The 13,602-nt window shown below is 44.7% G+C and overlaps 1 protein-coding gene across 1 annotated transcript in view; it reads right to left on the reverse strand.

Annotated features, from left to right (window-relative positions):
• Positions 1-13,602, reverse strand: part of LOC311243768 (intraflagellar transport protein 81 homolog) — a gene marked incomplete at both ends in the record, with an annotated part of 53,730 nt that overhangs the window by 22,069 nt on the left and 18,059 nt on the right. The window contains one exon of the mRNA XM_084333110.1: positions 13,454-13,600. Within this exon, the coding sequence (XP_084189236.1) occupies positions 13,454-13,600 (147 nt within the window). The remainder of the gene's footprint in view (positions 1-13,453; positions 13,601-13,602) is intronic.

The following is a 13,602-nucleotide window of genomic DNA, read 5'->3' on the forward strand; positions in this document are numbered from 1 at the left end:
TCTCCCCCGAGGACAAGGCAGCAAGCAGCGAGACCTGGATGGCGACCATCCCAGGAGAAGCCCAAGAAATGACATTAGGACTAGTTTGGCGCTTCAAAACAGACTCGCTCCATTATAAACACACACCCCTGACCAAGAAGCAGGGAAGGTCGACTGCACTACCGACCACCAGACGGAGTGTATACAGAACACTCGCCAGACAATATGACCCGTTGGGATGTATTCTACCTTACACCACCAGGGCAAAGATGATTGTAAGAGCGTTATGGGACAAGGACCAGGGCTGGGACGACCCCATACCCGAACACCTTGCATCCACATGGAGAGAGTGGGAGACGGAACTCAGCTCACTCCCAGGTGTCAACATACGCCGCAGCTACTTCCCACCCACAGTGAGGCCGGAGACGTGCCAGATGGACCTGCACGTCTTCAGCGACGCCTCCGAAGTAGCCTACGGTTCGGTGGCCTACTTGCGTGCCCGAGAGGAGGGAGGAGAAATACATACTGCTTTCATCCTGGCTCGCTCAAGAATAGCCCCACGAAAGCAACAATCTATCCCGCGTCTAGAGCTCTGCGCAGCCCTAGCAGGAGCGCAACTCGCCACGTTAATCCAACGTGAACTCACCATTCCGGTGCAAAGAACAATCTTGTGGTCAGACTCCACGACAGTACTCACATGGATCCGGTCTGATTCGTGCAGATACAAGGTCTTCGTGGGAGTCAGAGTCACAGAGATTCAAGATTTAACAGAAGTAGCGAGCTGGAGGTATGTGGACACAAAACACAACCCAGCTGACGTCATCACCCGGGGAATGTCCCTGGATGACCTCACCCGTCACAACCTATACAGTGACGGGCCAGAGTTCCTCAAGCTTCCGGAAGAAGAGTGGCCTACACCCACCCCACGGGAAGCGAGTAAAGAGGAGGCCGAAAACAAGAAATCTATGTTCTGTGGATTGAACACACTCGTCTCCACAGACCCCGACATAGACGATTGCCTCACCCTAGAGAGTGCGCAGCTAAAGACATTCCTGTGGCACCACCCAGAGGTTCAGCTCACTACTGACATTACAGCAGCTGACTACGAAGAAGCAGAACTTCTTCTACTACAACGAGCCCAGAGAGACTCGTTCCCCGATGAGCTAGACTGTCTACAGGGAGCAAAGCCCGTCCCATCAGACAGCAGACTGCTCCACCTAGCCCCCGAGAGCGACGCCCATGGTCTCATCAGAGTGGGTGGTCGTCTGCGGAGAGCTCCAGACTTACCGGATGACGTCAAGTACCCGATAGTCTTAAACAGCCGACACAAGGTCACAGAGCTGATCATAAAGAAATACGACGAGGATGTGCATCACGCCGGGGCAGAGAGAGTCTTCGCGGAGATCAGACGTCGTTATTGGATACTGCAAGGGAGAGAAGCAGTGCGGCGCTTCCAGCGAACCTGTCTAGACTGTCGTAAGTGGCGAGCGCAGCCCAGTATACCCCGGATGGCTGACCTACCTCCCTGTCGCCTCCGACTCGGCGACAAGCCTTTTCACTCCACCGGTATGGACTGTTTCGGCCCGCTGTATATAAAGAAAGGAAGAGGAACCGAGAAGCGGTGGGGTATTGTATTCAAATGCATGACCACCCGAGCGATGCATATAGAACTCCTTCCAACCATGAGCACAGACTCATTCCTTATGGCCTTCCGAAGATTCACATCGCGGAAAGGCAAACCATCTATATTATTGTCTGATCACGGGACAAACTTCAAAGGCGGAGAAAGAGAGCTGAGAGAGAGCTTCCAAGCTATGGGCCCAGAACTTAAGACCCACCTCGCTCCATCCCAGATTGACTTCCAGTTTAATCCCCCGAACGCACCTCACTTCGGTGGAACTTGGGAACGAGAAGTACGTTCAATAAAGACAGCCCTGTACGCCGTGCTTGGGGCCCAGACCGTGGCGGAAGAAGTCCTAATGACAGTCCTCACGGAGATCGAGGGAGTATTGAACTCAAAGCCCCTCGGTTACGTCTCAAGTGATGTAGCAGATGTCGACCCAGTCACCCCCAACACACTCTTGATGGGGCGGCTGGACCCTGCGCTACCACAGACAATGTACAGGCCTGAAGAAGCGAACGGCCGAAGAATGTGGAGGTACAGTCAAGTATTGGCTGACAAGTTTTGGAACAGCTTCCTACTCCACTATCTACCGTCTCTACAGACCCGCCAGAAATGGGTGAAAGAGAGAGACAATTTGACAGAAGGAACAGTCGTCATGATTATCGACCAGTCACTACCCCGAGCTATGTGGCCGGCTGGCCGCGTAAGCAAAGTGATCACCGGTGCCGACGGAAAGGTCCGAGCAGCCGAAGTGCTCGTCCAAGGACGGATCTACACCCGACCCGTGGCGAGGCTAATATAACTGCCAAGGCTCCCCGATACTATCGATGACGACCATGACCCCATGACTTTGTGAACTGCCCGACCCCTCACAACAGACATTGAGTAGTGGACAGTGCGGTTAATCTGTCTCTGCTTAGCTAATTAGGTGGGACTAATTAGGAGGCGGCTGTTACAAAGGATCAGATTAAACCGAATATATATATTTATTGATTGATATATATTGCATAGTATTTGTATATCGTTTGATATCCCTTGTATATTCCTTGTACATATACACGGAATATCCCTTTAGCCTATTACAGACCATAATATTTCATTCTCCTATTGGACAGCGGTCCACAGGCGCCGGGGCCGTGCCTCCAGAGTCAGGTTCAAAGCCACCGTCAAGACATGTCTGTACATGCCCGGCCTTGCCCAGGGATACGAGACAGAAATGAGGTTGGCACTAGATTGTTCGCCGTGCATATAAATATGGCGCAGGTGAATACAGAAGTAGAGTTACCCAATAAGTTGAAGCCTCACCCACGATACAACGTGCGGTGAAGTATGGCCTGTTTGGCCCCAAATAGAGCATTGAGACCGCGTGCGAATTAATAGCTGAATTGTCAGAGTTTGGCGCTATACCGTCGAGTGCGACATATTTCTATTAAGTCAGTAATAGTCTATTTGTGTATAGTGTATCGTGCGGCTAAAGTTCTACAGTGACCAGCATCACCAACGCTTCCTCGTACCAGCTAGAGTGCTTATCAAGGCTGGGCTGCTTTCATGGCGCTTTCACCCGAGGAGACCTAGACGAGAACCGTGTGGACATGTACACTGGATTAATCTGCCCGACGACTACATAGCCCTTTGCGGCTGGATTATATTTGTTTTGGTCCTGTGATTTATGGAGCGGAGAATCGCCGACGCCTACACGTGTGGGATTTACCCTGAGGAGCCACGTCGAGTCTGCGCCTCAGAGAGCCTGAGGCCGGCTAGCTTTCTTCACTGTGGAGCTACAGTCTACGGAGAACAGCTGTATTCGTCTGTGGATCAAGAGACTATTGCACCGTCTCCTGTACTTGGAGTCTCTTTAGTCATCGTTGACCAGACTCTCTACTACCGACAGATCCTCTACCCCTGCTGGCTTACAACCGGGGGGACCCTTCCAGTATCTCCCGCTATATATTACTAGTGTACCATAGATATAATTCCCTAAGATTCAGGTTGTATAATTACCTCCTGCGTAACCAGAGAATGGACATTCATTATTGATTTGCCTACGCACATTCCTTTGCCTTATAAGCGCATCCAAAGTAAGATAGAGAAGTATATTATGTACCTTTTGCTGCAATAAATACTTAATTACCATTTGTGTGGAACCGATTCATTGTGGGAAGTGTTCATCATATTTATATATCATGTACTGTATGGCCAGTAATTAAAGTACATAAAGCGGTAGTGGTTTAATGATACCATACTTATCAATACAGTCAGGGAATTGTACCCCTCAGTTACACACATCGATACAATTTTGGCTCTGTAGACCACCACAATGGATAATTTCAAGACTTTCAGCTTTAATTTGAAGGTATTCAAGAATCAAGAGGTTTATTTGTCACATACATACCAGGGCATACAGTGAAATACGGGTGGTCATGCCCGCATTGATTGTGCAAAATACAATAAAATAGGCATAGAAAAAATAAACATAGAAAAAATTAAATAGGTAAGACACAAGATATGCATGGTTAAAAAAAGAAAAAAAGAAAAAGAAGACATGCTGAGTTGCTGAGAAACTGGTTCCTATATACACTACTATACAATATACAATTTACAATTGTAACTCTTAATGTATCTAAACTATACTATTAGTACCTCCTTCCTTTAAAGTAACTTTCTATTTTTTAAAGTGACATTTTGTTTAAGTGATAGTTTTAGCGGTTGCCGCATGAGTGTTGTGTGTGTGTGTGTGTGTGTGTCTGTGTGTGCTCATGTGTATTTGTGAGTGGAGAGTTCAGTGTTCAGTGTTCTGATGGCCTGGGGGAAGAAGCTTAGCCGGAGTCTCTGTTCTTGCAGCGTGTGACCATAGGCGCTTGCCTGACCGCAGCAGCTTGAACAGGCTGTTGTTGGGGTGATGGGGGGGGTCTTTCATAATTCTGCAGGCTCTGGATTTGCACCTCCTGTTATATAAATCCTGCAGGGGTGGTAGTGCAATACCCGTAGTACGCTCTGCTGAGTGCACCACTCTCTGGAGTGCCTTCCTGTCCTGTGCCGTGCTAAACCAGGCAGTGATGTTTCCAGTCAGAATGCTCTCTACAGCCCCGGAATAGAAGGAGTGGCATATCTTCCCCGATACTCTGAACTTCCTTAGCTGTCTCAGGTGAGGCGCTGTTTCGCCTTTTTCACCACAGAAGCTGTGTGTAGACCATGTCAGGTCCTCTGTGATGTGGACTCCCAGGTACTTGAAACTGCTCACCCTGTCGCCCGATTGCTTTTACCAACGCATTTGTGTTTCCACGTCTCTGATTGGCCAGATCATGTGACATGTACGCCCAATCGTGGGACCGCAAGTTTCTACACTGGTTAAGCTTAGGCGCTCTTTCGAAGTTGGTTAAGGTTAGTTTGTCTTAGAGCATGGCAATAGAACGCCTGCCCTGATTCCAAACTCTAACCTTAACCAACTTCGAAAGAGTCGCCTAAGCTTAACCAGTGATAAACTAGGCGTTAGGTAGTTTGCAGGCTGTTCGACCCGGAAATAGGCGCAGAACTTGCCGTCCCACGATTGGCGCACATGTCACATGACCTGGCCAATCAGAGCGCAAAACGGGAACCTGGAAACACGAACGCGTTGGTAAAAGCATAGACGCCACCCTGTCCACGATGGCCCCGTTTATCCACAGTGGCGTGTGTCCCCTGCTGTATTCTCCTAAAATCCACGATCAGCTCTTTGGTTTTACCAATGTTCAGGAGTAGGCTGTTATCCCGGCACCAGCGTGCCAGTCATCAACCTCCTCCCGATAGGCCTTCTCGTCGTTGTTAGAGATCTGCCCCACTACCACGTGTCGTCCGCAAACTTCACTATGGAGTTGGAGCTGAACCTGGCCACAGTCATGTGTGTACAGTGAATACAGCAGGGGGCTCAGAACGCAGCCCTGGGGGGACCCGATACTAGGGTGATTTTGCTGAAGGTATGACCACCCACCCTGACCGCCTGGGGCCTGTCACTTAGAAAGTCCAGGATCCAGGCGCTCATGGCGGAGCTGAGACCCAGATCGATCAGCTTGTCAACCAGTCTGGTGGGGACTATGGTGTTGAAAGCTGAACTATAGTCAATGAACAGCAATCTCACATAGCCTGAGTGTCAAGGTGAGATAGTGTGTTGTGTAGTACTTGGGAGACCGCATCGTCAGTGGACCTGTTTGTCCTGTATGCGATACTGCAATGGGTCCATGTTACTGGGGAGGGAGGCACAGATGTAATCCTTGACCAGCTTCTCAAAGCATTTTATGACCACAGAGGTGAGTGCCACCGGTCTATAGTCATTAAGGCCAGCTGGAGAGGAGTTTTTTGGCACAGGGATTATAGTAGACATTTTGAAGCAGGCAGGGACCACGGACTCAGCCAGGGATAGATTGAATATGGATGTAAATACTGGGGCCAGCTGATTTGCACAGGACTTAAGTATTCGTCCTGTTATCCCATCTGGGCCAGCTGCTTTTCGAGTATTCACACCCATGAATGCGAATCTCACGCTGTGTTCCGTCAATGAGAGAGTTCCCTTTAATTTTGTCTTCAGCAAGTGAAATGCATACTCAATTTCAATTCAGGTCAGGTGATGCATAACATTCCACTTCTTTGCCTTAAAAACTCTTTGGTTGCTTTCGCAGTATGCTTCAGGTCATTGTCCATCTGCACTGTGTCCAATGATTTCTGAAGCATTTGGCTGAATATGAGGAGATCATATTCCCCAAAACACTTCACAATTCATCCTGCTGCTTTTGTTAGCAGTCAGTCATCATCAATAAATACACAGGGAACCAGTTCCATTGGCAGCCATACATGCCCACGCCATAACACTACCACCACCATGCTTCACTGATGAGGTGGTATGCTTTGGATCATGAACATGAACCGTTCCTTTCCTTCTCCTTACTCTTCTCTTCCCATCATTCTGGTACAAATTGATCTTTGTCTCATCTGTCCATAGGATGTTGTTCTAGAACTGTACAGGCTTTTTATTTTGGCTAACTCTAATCTGGTCTTCCTGTTTTTGAGGCTCACCAATGGTTTACATCTTGTGGTGAACCCTCTGTATTGACTCTGGTGAAGTCTTCTCTTGGTTGTTGACTTTAACACAGATGCGCCTACTTCCTGGAGTGTTCTTGATCTGGCCAACAGTTGTTTTCCGTGGTCTTCCGGGTGCATTCTTTCTTTTTATGAATGTACCAAACGGTTGATTTGGCCGCACCTAATATTTTTGCTATCTCTCTGATGGGGTTGTTTCAATTGTTCAGCCTAATGATGACTTGCTTCACTGACAGAACTTTGGACCTCATATTGAGAGTTGACAGCAACAGATTCCAAATGCAAATACCACACCTGAAATTAACTCTAGACCTTTTATCTGCTCCTTGTAAATTAAATGATGAGGGAATAACACACACATGGCCATTGAACAGCTGAGCAGCCAATTGTCCAATCACTTTTGGTCCCTTAAAAAGGAGGAGGCACATATAGTAATTGTTGTAATTCCTACACCGTTCACTTGATTTGGATGTAAATACCCTCAAAGTTAAAAGTCTACACTTAAAGCACATATTGATTGTTTCATTTAAAATCCATTGTGGTGGTGTACAAAATGATGATATTTGCAGGGTTCTGTTCATTTACAAAGTGAAGTGGGAAGGCGGGGAAGAAACGTTCGTTTATATTTGGTGACATGCACTGCTGGAACAATGCGAGAGGCAGTTGGAGAAGAAAAAAGGTTTTAACCAGGGTTGGAGCCTGAGGAATAATTAGGGGTGGAGCGCCTAAAGCTGATATGCCTGACGGACATCACTATGGTCTGAAACGCTAAAGCAATCCACTCAGGCACACCGCGCCAAATACAAAATACCACAGAACAAACATCTTCGCCTGGCAGACGCAACAACGGCTGTCCCTCTGGACACGGCTCTCACTTCAACTCTCTTCTGTGGGTGGCACAATGAGACTCCTCCATAGTGGGGCACGGCTATAAATGTACACACAAGCATGGGAGAATAAGTCGCAGAAACCAGAGAATGGGCTCTGTATCACTTGGGACATACAAGGCTTGTGTGCCGAGAGTTTGTGGTTTGTATATTTCGGGACATCAAGGGCAGACGAGGTTGAGGGGGAATTTGCGGGACCGAATAATGCTTGTCACCTACAGTTATGTCCCAAAAACAACTGCTGCTAAATCAACCAGCAGGTCGATCAGGTCATGTACACGCGCCGCACACGCATACACACGCGCACACACATACACACACACACACACACACACACACACACACACACACACACACACACACACACACACACACACACACACACACACACACACACACACACACAAGTGTATGAAAATGCTGTGAATAATTAAATGCAGGCGTTACAGCAGCAACATGACAAATCTTAATCTACTCTAGGGAATTTCTGCCTCCTCCCATATTCCATTGCCCGAGTAAGACTCCGCCCTCATGACCCCCAACCTTACATCCCACTGGAGATGTAAAATAGCTAAATCTATAATCTAGTGCAATGAAGCTTTTCTCTTCGGGGACTAATGTTTTTTTTGTATGTTGTCCCTAAAAAAATTTAAATTAAAAATTAAAACCATCCTAGGTTGCTAGATTCCCTGTAGGAAAGGGGGGGGGGGTTAATGTGCTTCCGGTGGCCAGACAGCATACTCCTCTTAGCCAGGCTTATTGATCTCTTCAAATTGTCTTTGATTCCTCCGTCTTAATAAATCTTAATCTTAGATCTTAATAAATATATATTGACCGTGAAGATCTGTCCATGTGCATAATTGCATAATTGATTGATCCAATTCCACAACAAATTAAATAAGCTTGTATTTCATTGTCATTTAGATCAAAAGATGGGGTTATAACTGAACTGAGACAAGTAAACCAACATTGAAGTAATGGACTAGTTTGTACAATTGTTCTACAGTATGTATGTAACCAGCTGAGCAGTCATCTCTCAGAGAGGCCCTGCAGTTGTAGGCTGATGTGACGACACATCACCAGCAGAGTGGAAAATACCTCTGATAAGGTGATCGTTTTCACCGTGGCCAAGAACCCCACATCAGCAAGGGGGAGACTGATAAGTGACTAATCCATTCTATTAACAACATTAATCTACAAACTCGACTGCCCTCTTTCTCAGCAAACCTGTCGGAGAGCATGCGATTTACATTTCAGAAACCCAACTTAGTTTGAAGGGGACATATTATGGAAATAGTTATGCCTGGTCTATGCGTGGATTTGGCCCATCTGAAATCTTATTTAGGTGTTTGGTCAGGGTTAAAAAGTCTTCAAATGAACAAGCCTAAAAACAAGCTGTTCAAAATTATATATTTAAAACTGGCTCTGTGTAACATTTTTGAAAATAAAACTAAATGTTACCTTTAAAAAGGTGCAGTATGTAATTTTCTAAAGAAATCTGCTGCCTCTGGGAGAACACCTGTTGGTTCTGAAATTGTTGTTACTGTAGATATCCATGTTTCACAATGACACCAAAATCAATGTGTTCAAAGCAGCCAAGCCACACAAGAGCTACACACAAGCTGTGCTATCGAGATTAGCTTTGAGTTGCAAGCTACCAATTACACTTTTTGATGTCAGATCCAGACACTTGAAAGCACCATAGAAAGGTCCCTGGTCTATCATCTTTGACAATCATGATTTAGCTGAGGAACTATATTTATCAATCTCTCTCAATTCATGATTCCATTTTAGAAGCATCCCCAAATGTACATCCTGCACCTTTTACAACATTCCTAACCCCACATACACTATCCAGAGGTGATGACCCCCCCACTCCCACACAGGGCACAGAGGAGAGCAAGTCATTGCTATTTCAGACATGCTTTGATGACTCCTGGGTCTCTGCAGCCTGGCCAGCTCACAGTGCAAGGGGGTTTAAGTTAAGTTTAAGTTTCTTTAATAGTTGTCATACAGAAGTACAGAATACTTTCATACAAAATGCTTCTTACTGTTACGCTCCAGAGACTGTGCAAGACAAGATAGTATCAAATAACATAGCATGTAATTTAGAAGTAGAAAATGAGGTCACAGTGTTCAGTATAGACATATGGGGTGTGTGTGTGTGCGTGTGTGTGCGTGTGTCTGGCTCTGTCCATCAGTGACCATTATTAATATAGGCCTGTTTATAGCGAATGGTTGGTTCAAACACAATAAAGGATGTGAAGAGCAATCACTATTTAACCTTGACCTTACTGTATGCAAAAGTGCTCTAACACAAGACAGTGCTGGCTTTGTGCAAAAATAAATAAGTTCTTGTTCCACAGTGTGGCAATGCAGAATTATATACATTAATGTATTCTTCATGAGAGGAACATGTCTTCATCGTGGACTTTAAATGTAGAATGAAGGGATTTACACAGCAGTTTGGCTTGCATGTTTTACAGAACTGAACTAGAAGATTTATTAACACTCAAAATGAGGGGGGCGCCTAACATTTTACAGTTTTTCCAGTTCCGTCGCTTGTTCTGGAGAATCACTGTTGTGTTCCATTTATAGCCTCACGTGGGAATGTGAGAGCAAGAGGAAAAAGAATAGACAGTAAGCCCTTCTTTGTGTACATAAGGAGCAGAAATAGCCTCTCATACTTACTGGGCTTCGGAAATCGTCTGGGATTCACAAGTCTTAGAACTTATGTCGTTTTAGAGCCAATGCTAGTGCAAAACTCAAATTAATCTGAAAATGTTTTGTGTTACGGTAAATGTAATGTAATGGTTAACACATTGTGCGCCATAAATGGCGTAAATTGTTTTTGGGATCAATATTTAATTTTTTCGCCATGGCATTCATAATTCATCCAGCCTCCCTCCGGACTGCAGCGGCACCCTGTCTGAGATTGCAACGCCTCAATACCGCCGCCTGGTGGATGGTCGGGCGAGTTACACTCACGGAAGTGGCGACCGGTGAATCGAGGAAATTCCTCCGTCAGTAATATCTTGTTACGTGGGTCCAGACAAACACTCGAGTGCATTTGGATCGCTTTCGAAACGCAATAATCTATATGATTTCGGCGTTTATTGCGCCATACAAACCGGAAATGGATCTAGGAGATCGACGTCAAATAATTGGGATCTTTTTCCTCCAGTCTCATCGGCGAACGGTAAGAGGACACTAACGTTATTTTCAGCCCGATTGTCCATTTATTTGTTTGCAATCAGTCTGATCAATATATCAACCCATACTAAATAAAGCCGTTACTGACGATCAAGGAATTATAAACGACCCCCCCCCCCTTTCCTTCACGCATGATGAAGCATAATGTATACCGATCATATACATTTGAATTTTTTAATATAGCGTGTATAGGAAAGAAACGCCAATCGATAATCTATCATATGCATCAGGGCCTATAACTAGCGTTTTTGGAATTACAGCAGAAAAGCTTAAAAACACTTATATTCTAGACAAGTGGTTCTCAACTGGTCTAGCCTCGGGACCCAACATTTTCCTTAGTCATTAAGTCGCGACCCAAATTTTTTTTGCAGTAATACACAATCTTTCATGCACTGTTAAAAACATGAAATAAACACAAAAAGTGCAACAAAAGTGCAACTAGGGCTAAAAACCCAAATAAAATAAAATAATAATAAATAATATAAGCTTAGCAGATTTCTTAGCTTAACATAACAGACCTAATTTTGGGCGAACTAATGGGATAACTGGGGTTGCAACAAACGTGCAACTAGGGCTAAAAAACCAGATGAAATAAAATAATAATAAATAATTATGCTTCTTAGCAGACTTCTTAGCTTAACATAACAGACCTACAGTAAGTTTGGGGGAACTAATGGGATAACTGGGGTTGCAACAAAAGTGCAACTAGGGCTAAAAACACAATGAAATAAAATAATAATAATAATAAATAATATATCCTTCTTAGCAGACTACTTAGCTTAACATCCCAGGGAACTAATGGGATAACTGGGGATGTTGTTTGCTCCTGACAAGAGTCTCCAAGTCTGGGGTGATGGTAGACAAAGCAACTCTGAGGTCATGCTCAATGTCCATCTGTTCCTCTGCTTTATCTTCAGCTGGACCAGAGCTGAGAACCCACTTTCACAAAGATAGGTAGTGCCAAAAAAATATAATAAAATAAAATATTTTTTTTCACACATCCACTTTTGGGTCGCGGCCCACCAGTTGAGAAACACTGTTCTAGACGGTATTAACACAACAATGTATGAATGAAAAAATATAACGTTCCCACATCCGGAACGATAGATAATCGATGTTGAATGGGCCATAGTAATGCAGATATAGCTATAATATTTAAAAAGTTATAGCCCTGCAAAGAAAGTAAACATCTCCATAGGCTTACAGCGCTGGCAGACTGGGTATAATGATGGGCACAATGCCCGGCGCCCAATGTGTTAATACAGTGAACTTATTGTTTTATTGTGGATCCCCATTAGTCTACACCAAGGTGAGACTACTGGGTGAGAACTCTTGATTAGTGGTTCCCAAAGTGGGGGGTCGCGAGATGATTTCCAAAAAAATTTAAATTATTTTTATTTGTTAATGCAGTCAGGCCACTGAACTTAGAAGCAAGACAGGCCAGTGTTTCTAGTTGCAGAGATCACTGCAACTCACACAAGTTGGAGGTGGGACCCTTACAAAAAACTAAAAGTCCATCAAAATCAGTGTTGTTGCTAATCAATGACACATGCTAGCCTGTAATAATCCCCCCCAGAAAAATAAAGAAATTTGATATATTGCAAATATATGCCATCACACACACTGGCATTTAAAGGGTTAGAATAAAAAAATGAATTGGATATGTGGTGTTATGATCAGGGCTGAAGTTGAATAAAAGATTTATGAAAGAAAAAGTGGTAAATTATTTCAACAGTCATATTTTTATGGCGTTTTTGAAGAGGACAATTTAGTCCGTTATGGTAACAGTGAGTATTTTTTTCAATCTGACATTACAAAAAAACTGAAAATCCATCAAAATCAGTGTTGTTGCTAATCATACATATGCTAGCCTGTTTTTTAACAATAATTTGTGATGCCATCACAAACACTGGCATTTAAAGGGTACAAATTAAAAAAATGCCTGCACCAGAATGCAGGAAATTAAGTGTTTGTAACAAACAACGTCCTGGTGGGGGACCCCGAGACCCCCCGCTTAATTAAAAAGTGGCCTGACTGGGGCTATATTTTGCACTATATTTCCTGGCCTGAATGATTTCCCCAGTCCGGCCCTGGTTAAAAGCTTCCAATGCTTATTAGTGTGTGTGCGTTTTAACGTTTGCATGTTTCAACCATACATTTCCTTTTATAAAAAATTAAAAAAAAAAAATAATGAAATAGCTTTTTTATTTTTGTAATTTTTTTTTACCTCCTATAATAGTGGGGGTCGCGGCTCTCTGACACTGTTATTTCGGGGGTCACAGCCTGAAAACTCTGGGAACCCCTGATTAGACAGTGATGTGCCATAGTGTGGTAGTGAAAGGGTTAACCCCCTGTGGTGTGGTAATGAAAGGGTTAACCCTCTGTAGTGTGGTAGTGAAAGGGTCAGCCCCCTGTAGTGTGGTAGTGAAAGGGTTAACCCCTGCTGTGTGGTAATGAAAGGGTTAACCCTCTGTAGTGTGGTAGTGAAAGTGTTAACCCCCTGTTGTATGGTAGTGAAAGGGTTAAGCCACTGTATGTTGCTGATGAAAGTGTTAACCATCTGTAGTGCGGTAATGAAAGGGTTAACCCTATGTAGTGTGGTAATGAAAAGGTTAACCCTCTCTGTAGTGTGGTAATGAAAGCGGCAAAACTCAGCGGTATGACAGATCCACCTGTATACCTCATCGCCCGGGACAACCTCGCCTCCATCCAGGTCTCGTGCCTGGCTGGTCTTCTGGGCCATCTCCCTATCTGCTGCTGCCAGCTCCTCCCTCACTTCCTGCAGCTCCTCCACCTTCGCCTCCTTCTTGCGTATGATGATGGAGGCCT

Source organism: Notolepis coatsorum (assembly GCF_963971535.1).
Source record: "Notolepis coatsorum genome assembly, chromosome: 1".
Classification (NCBI taxonomy): domain Eukaryota; kingdom Metazoa; phylum Chordata; class Actinopteri; order Aulopiformes; family Paralepididae; genus Notolepis; species Notolepis coatsorum.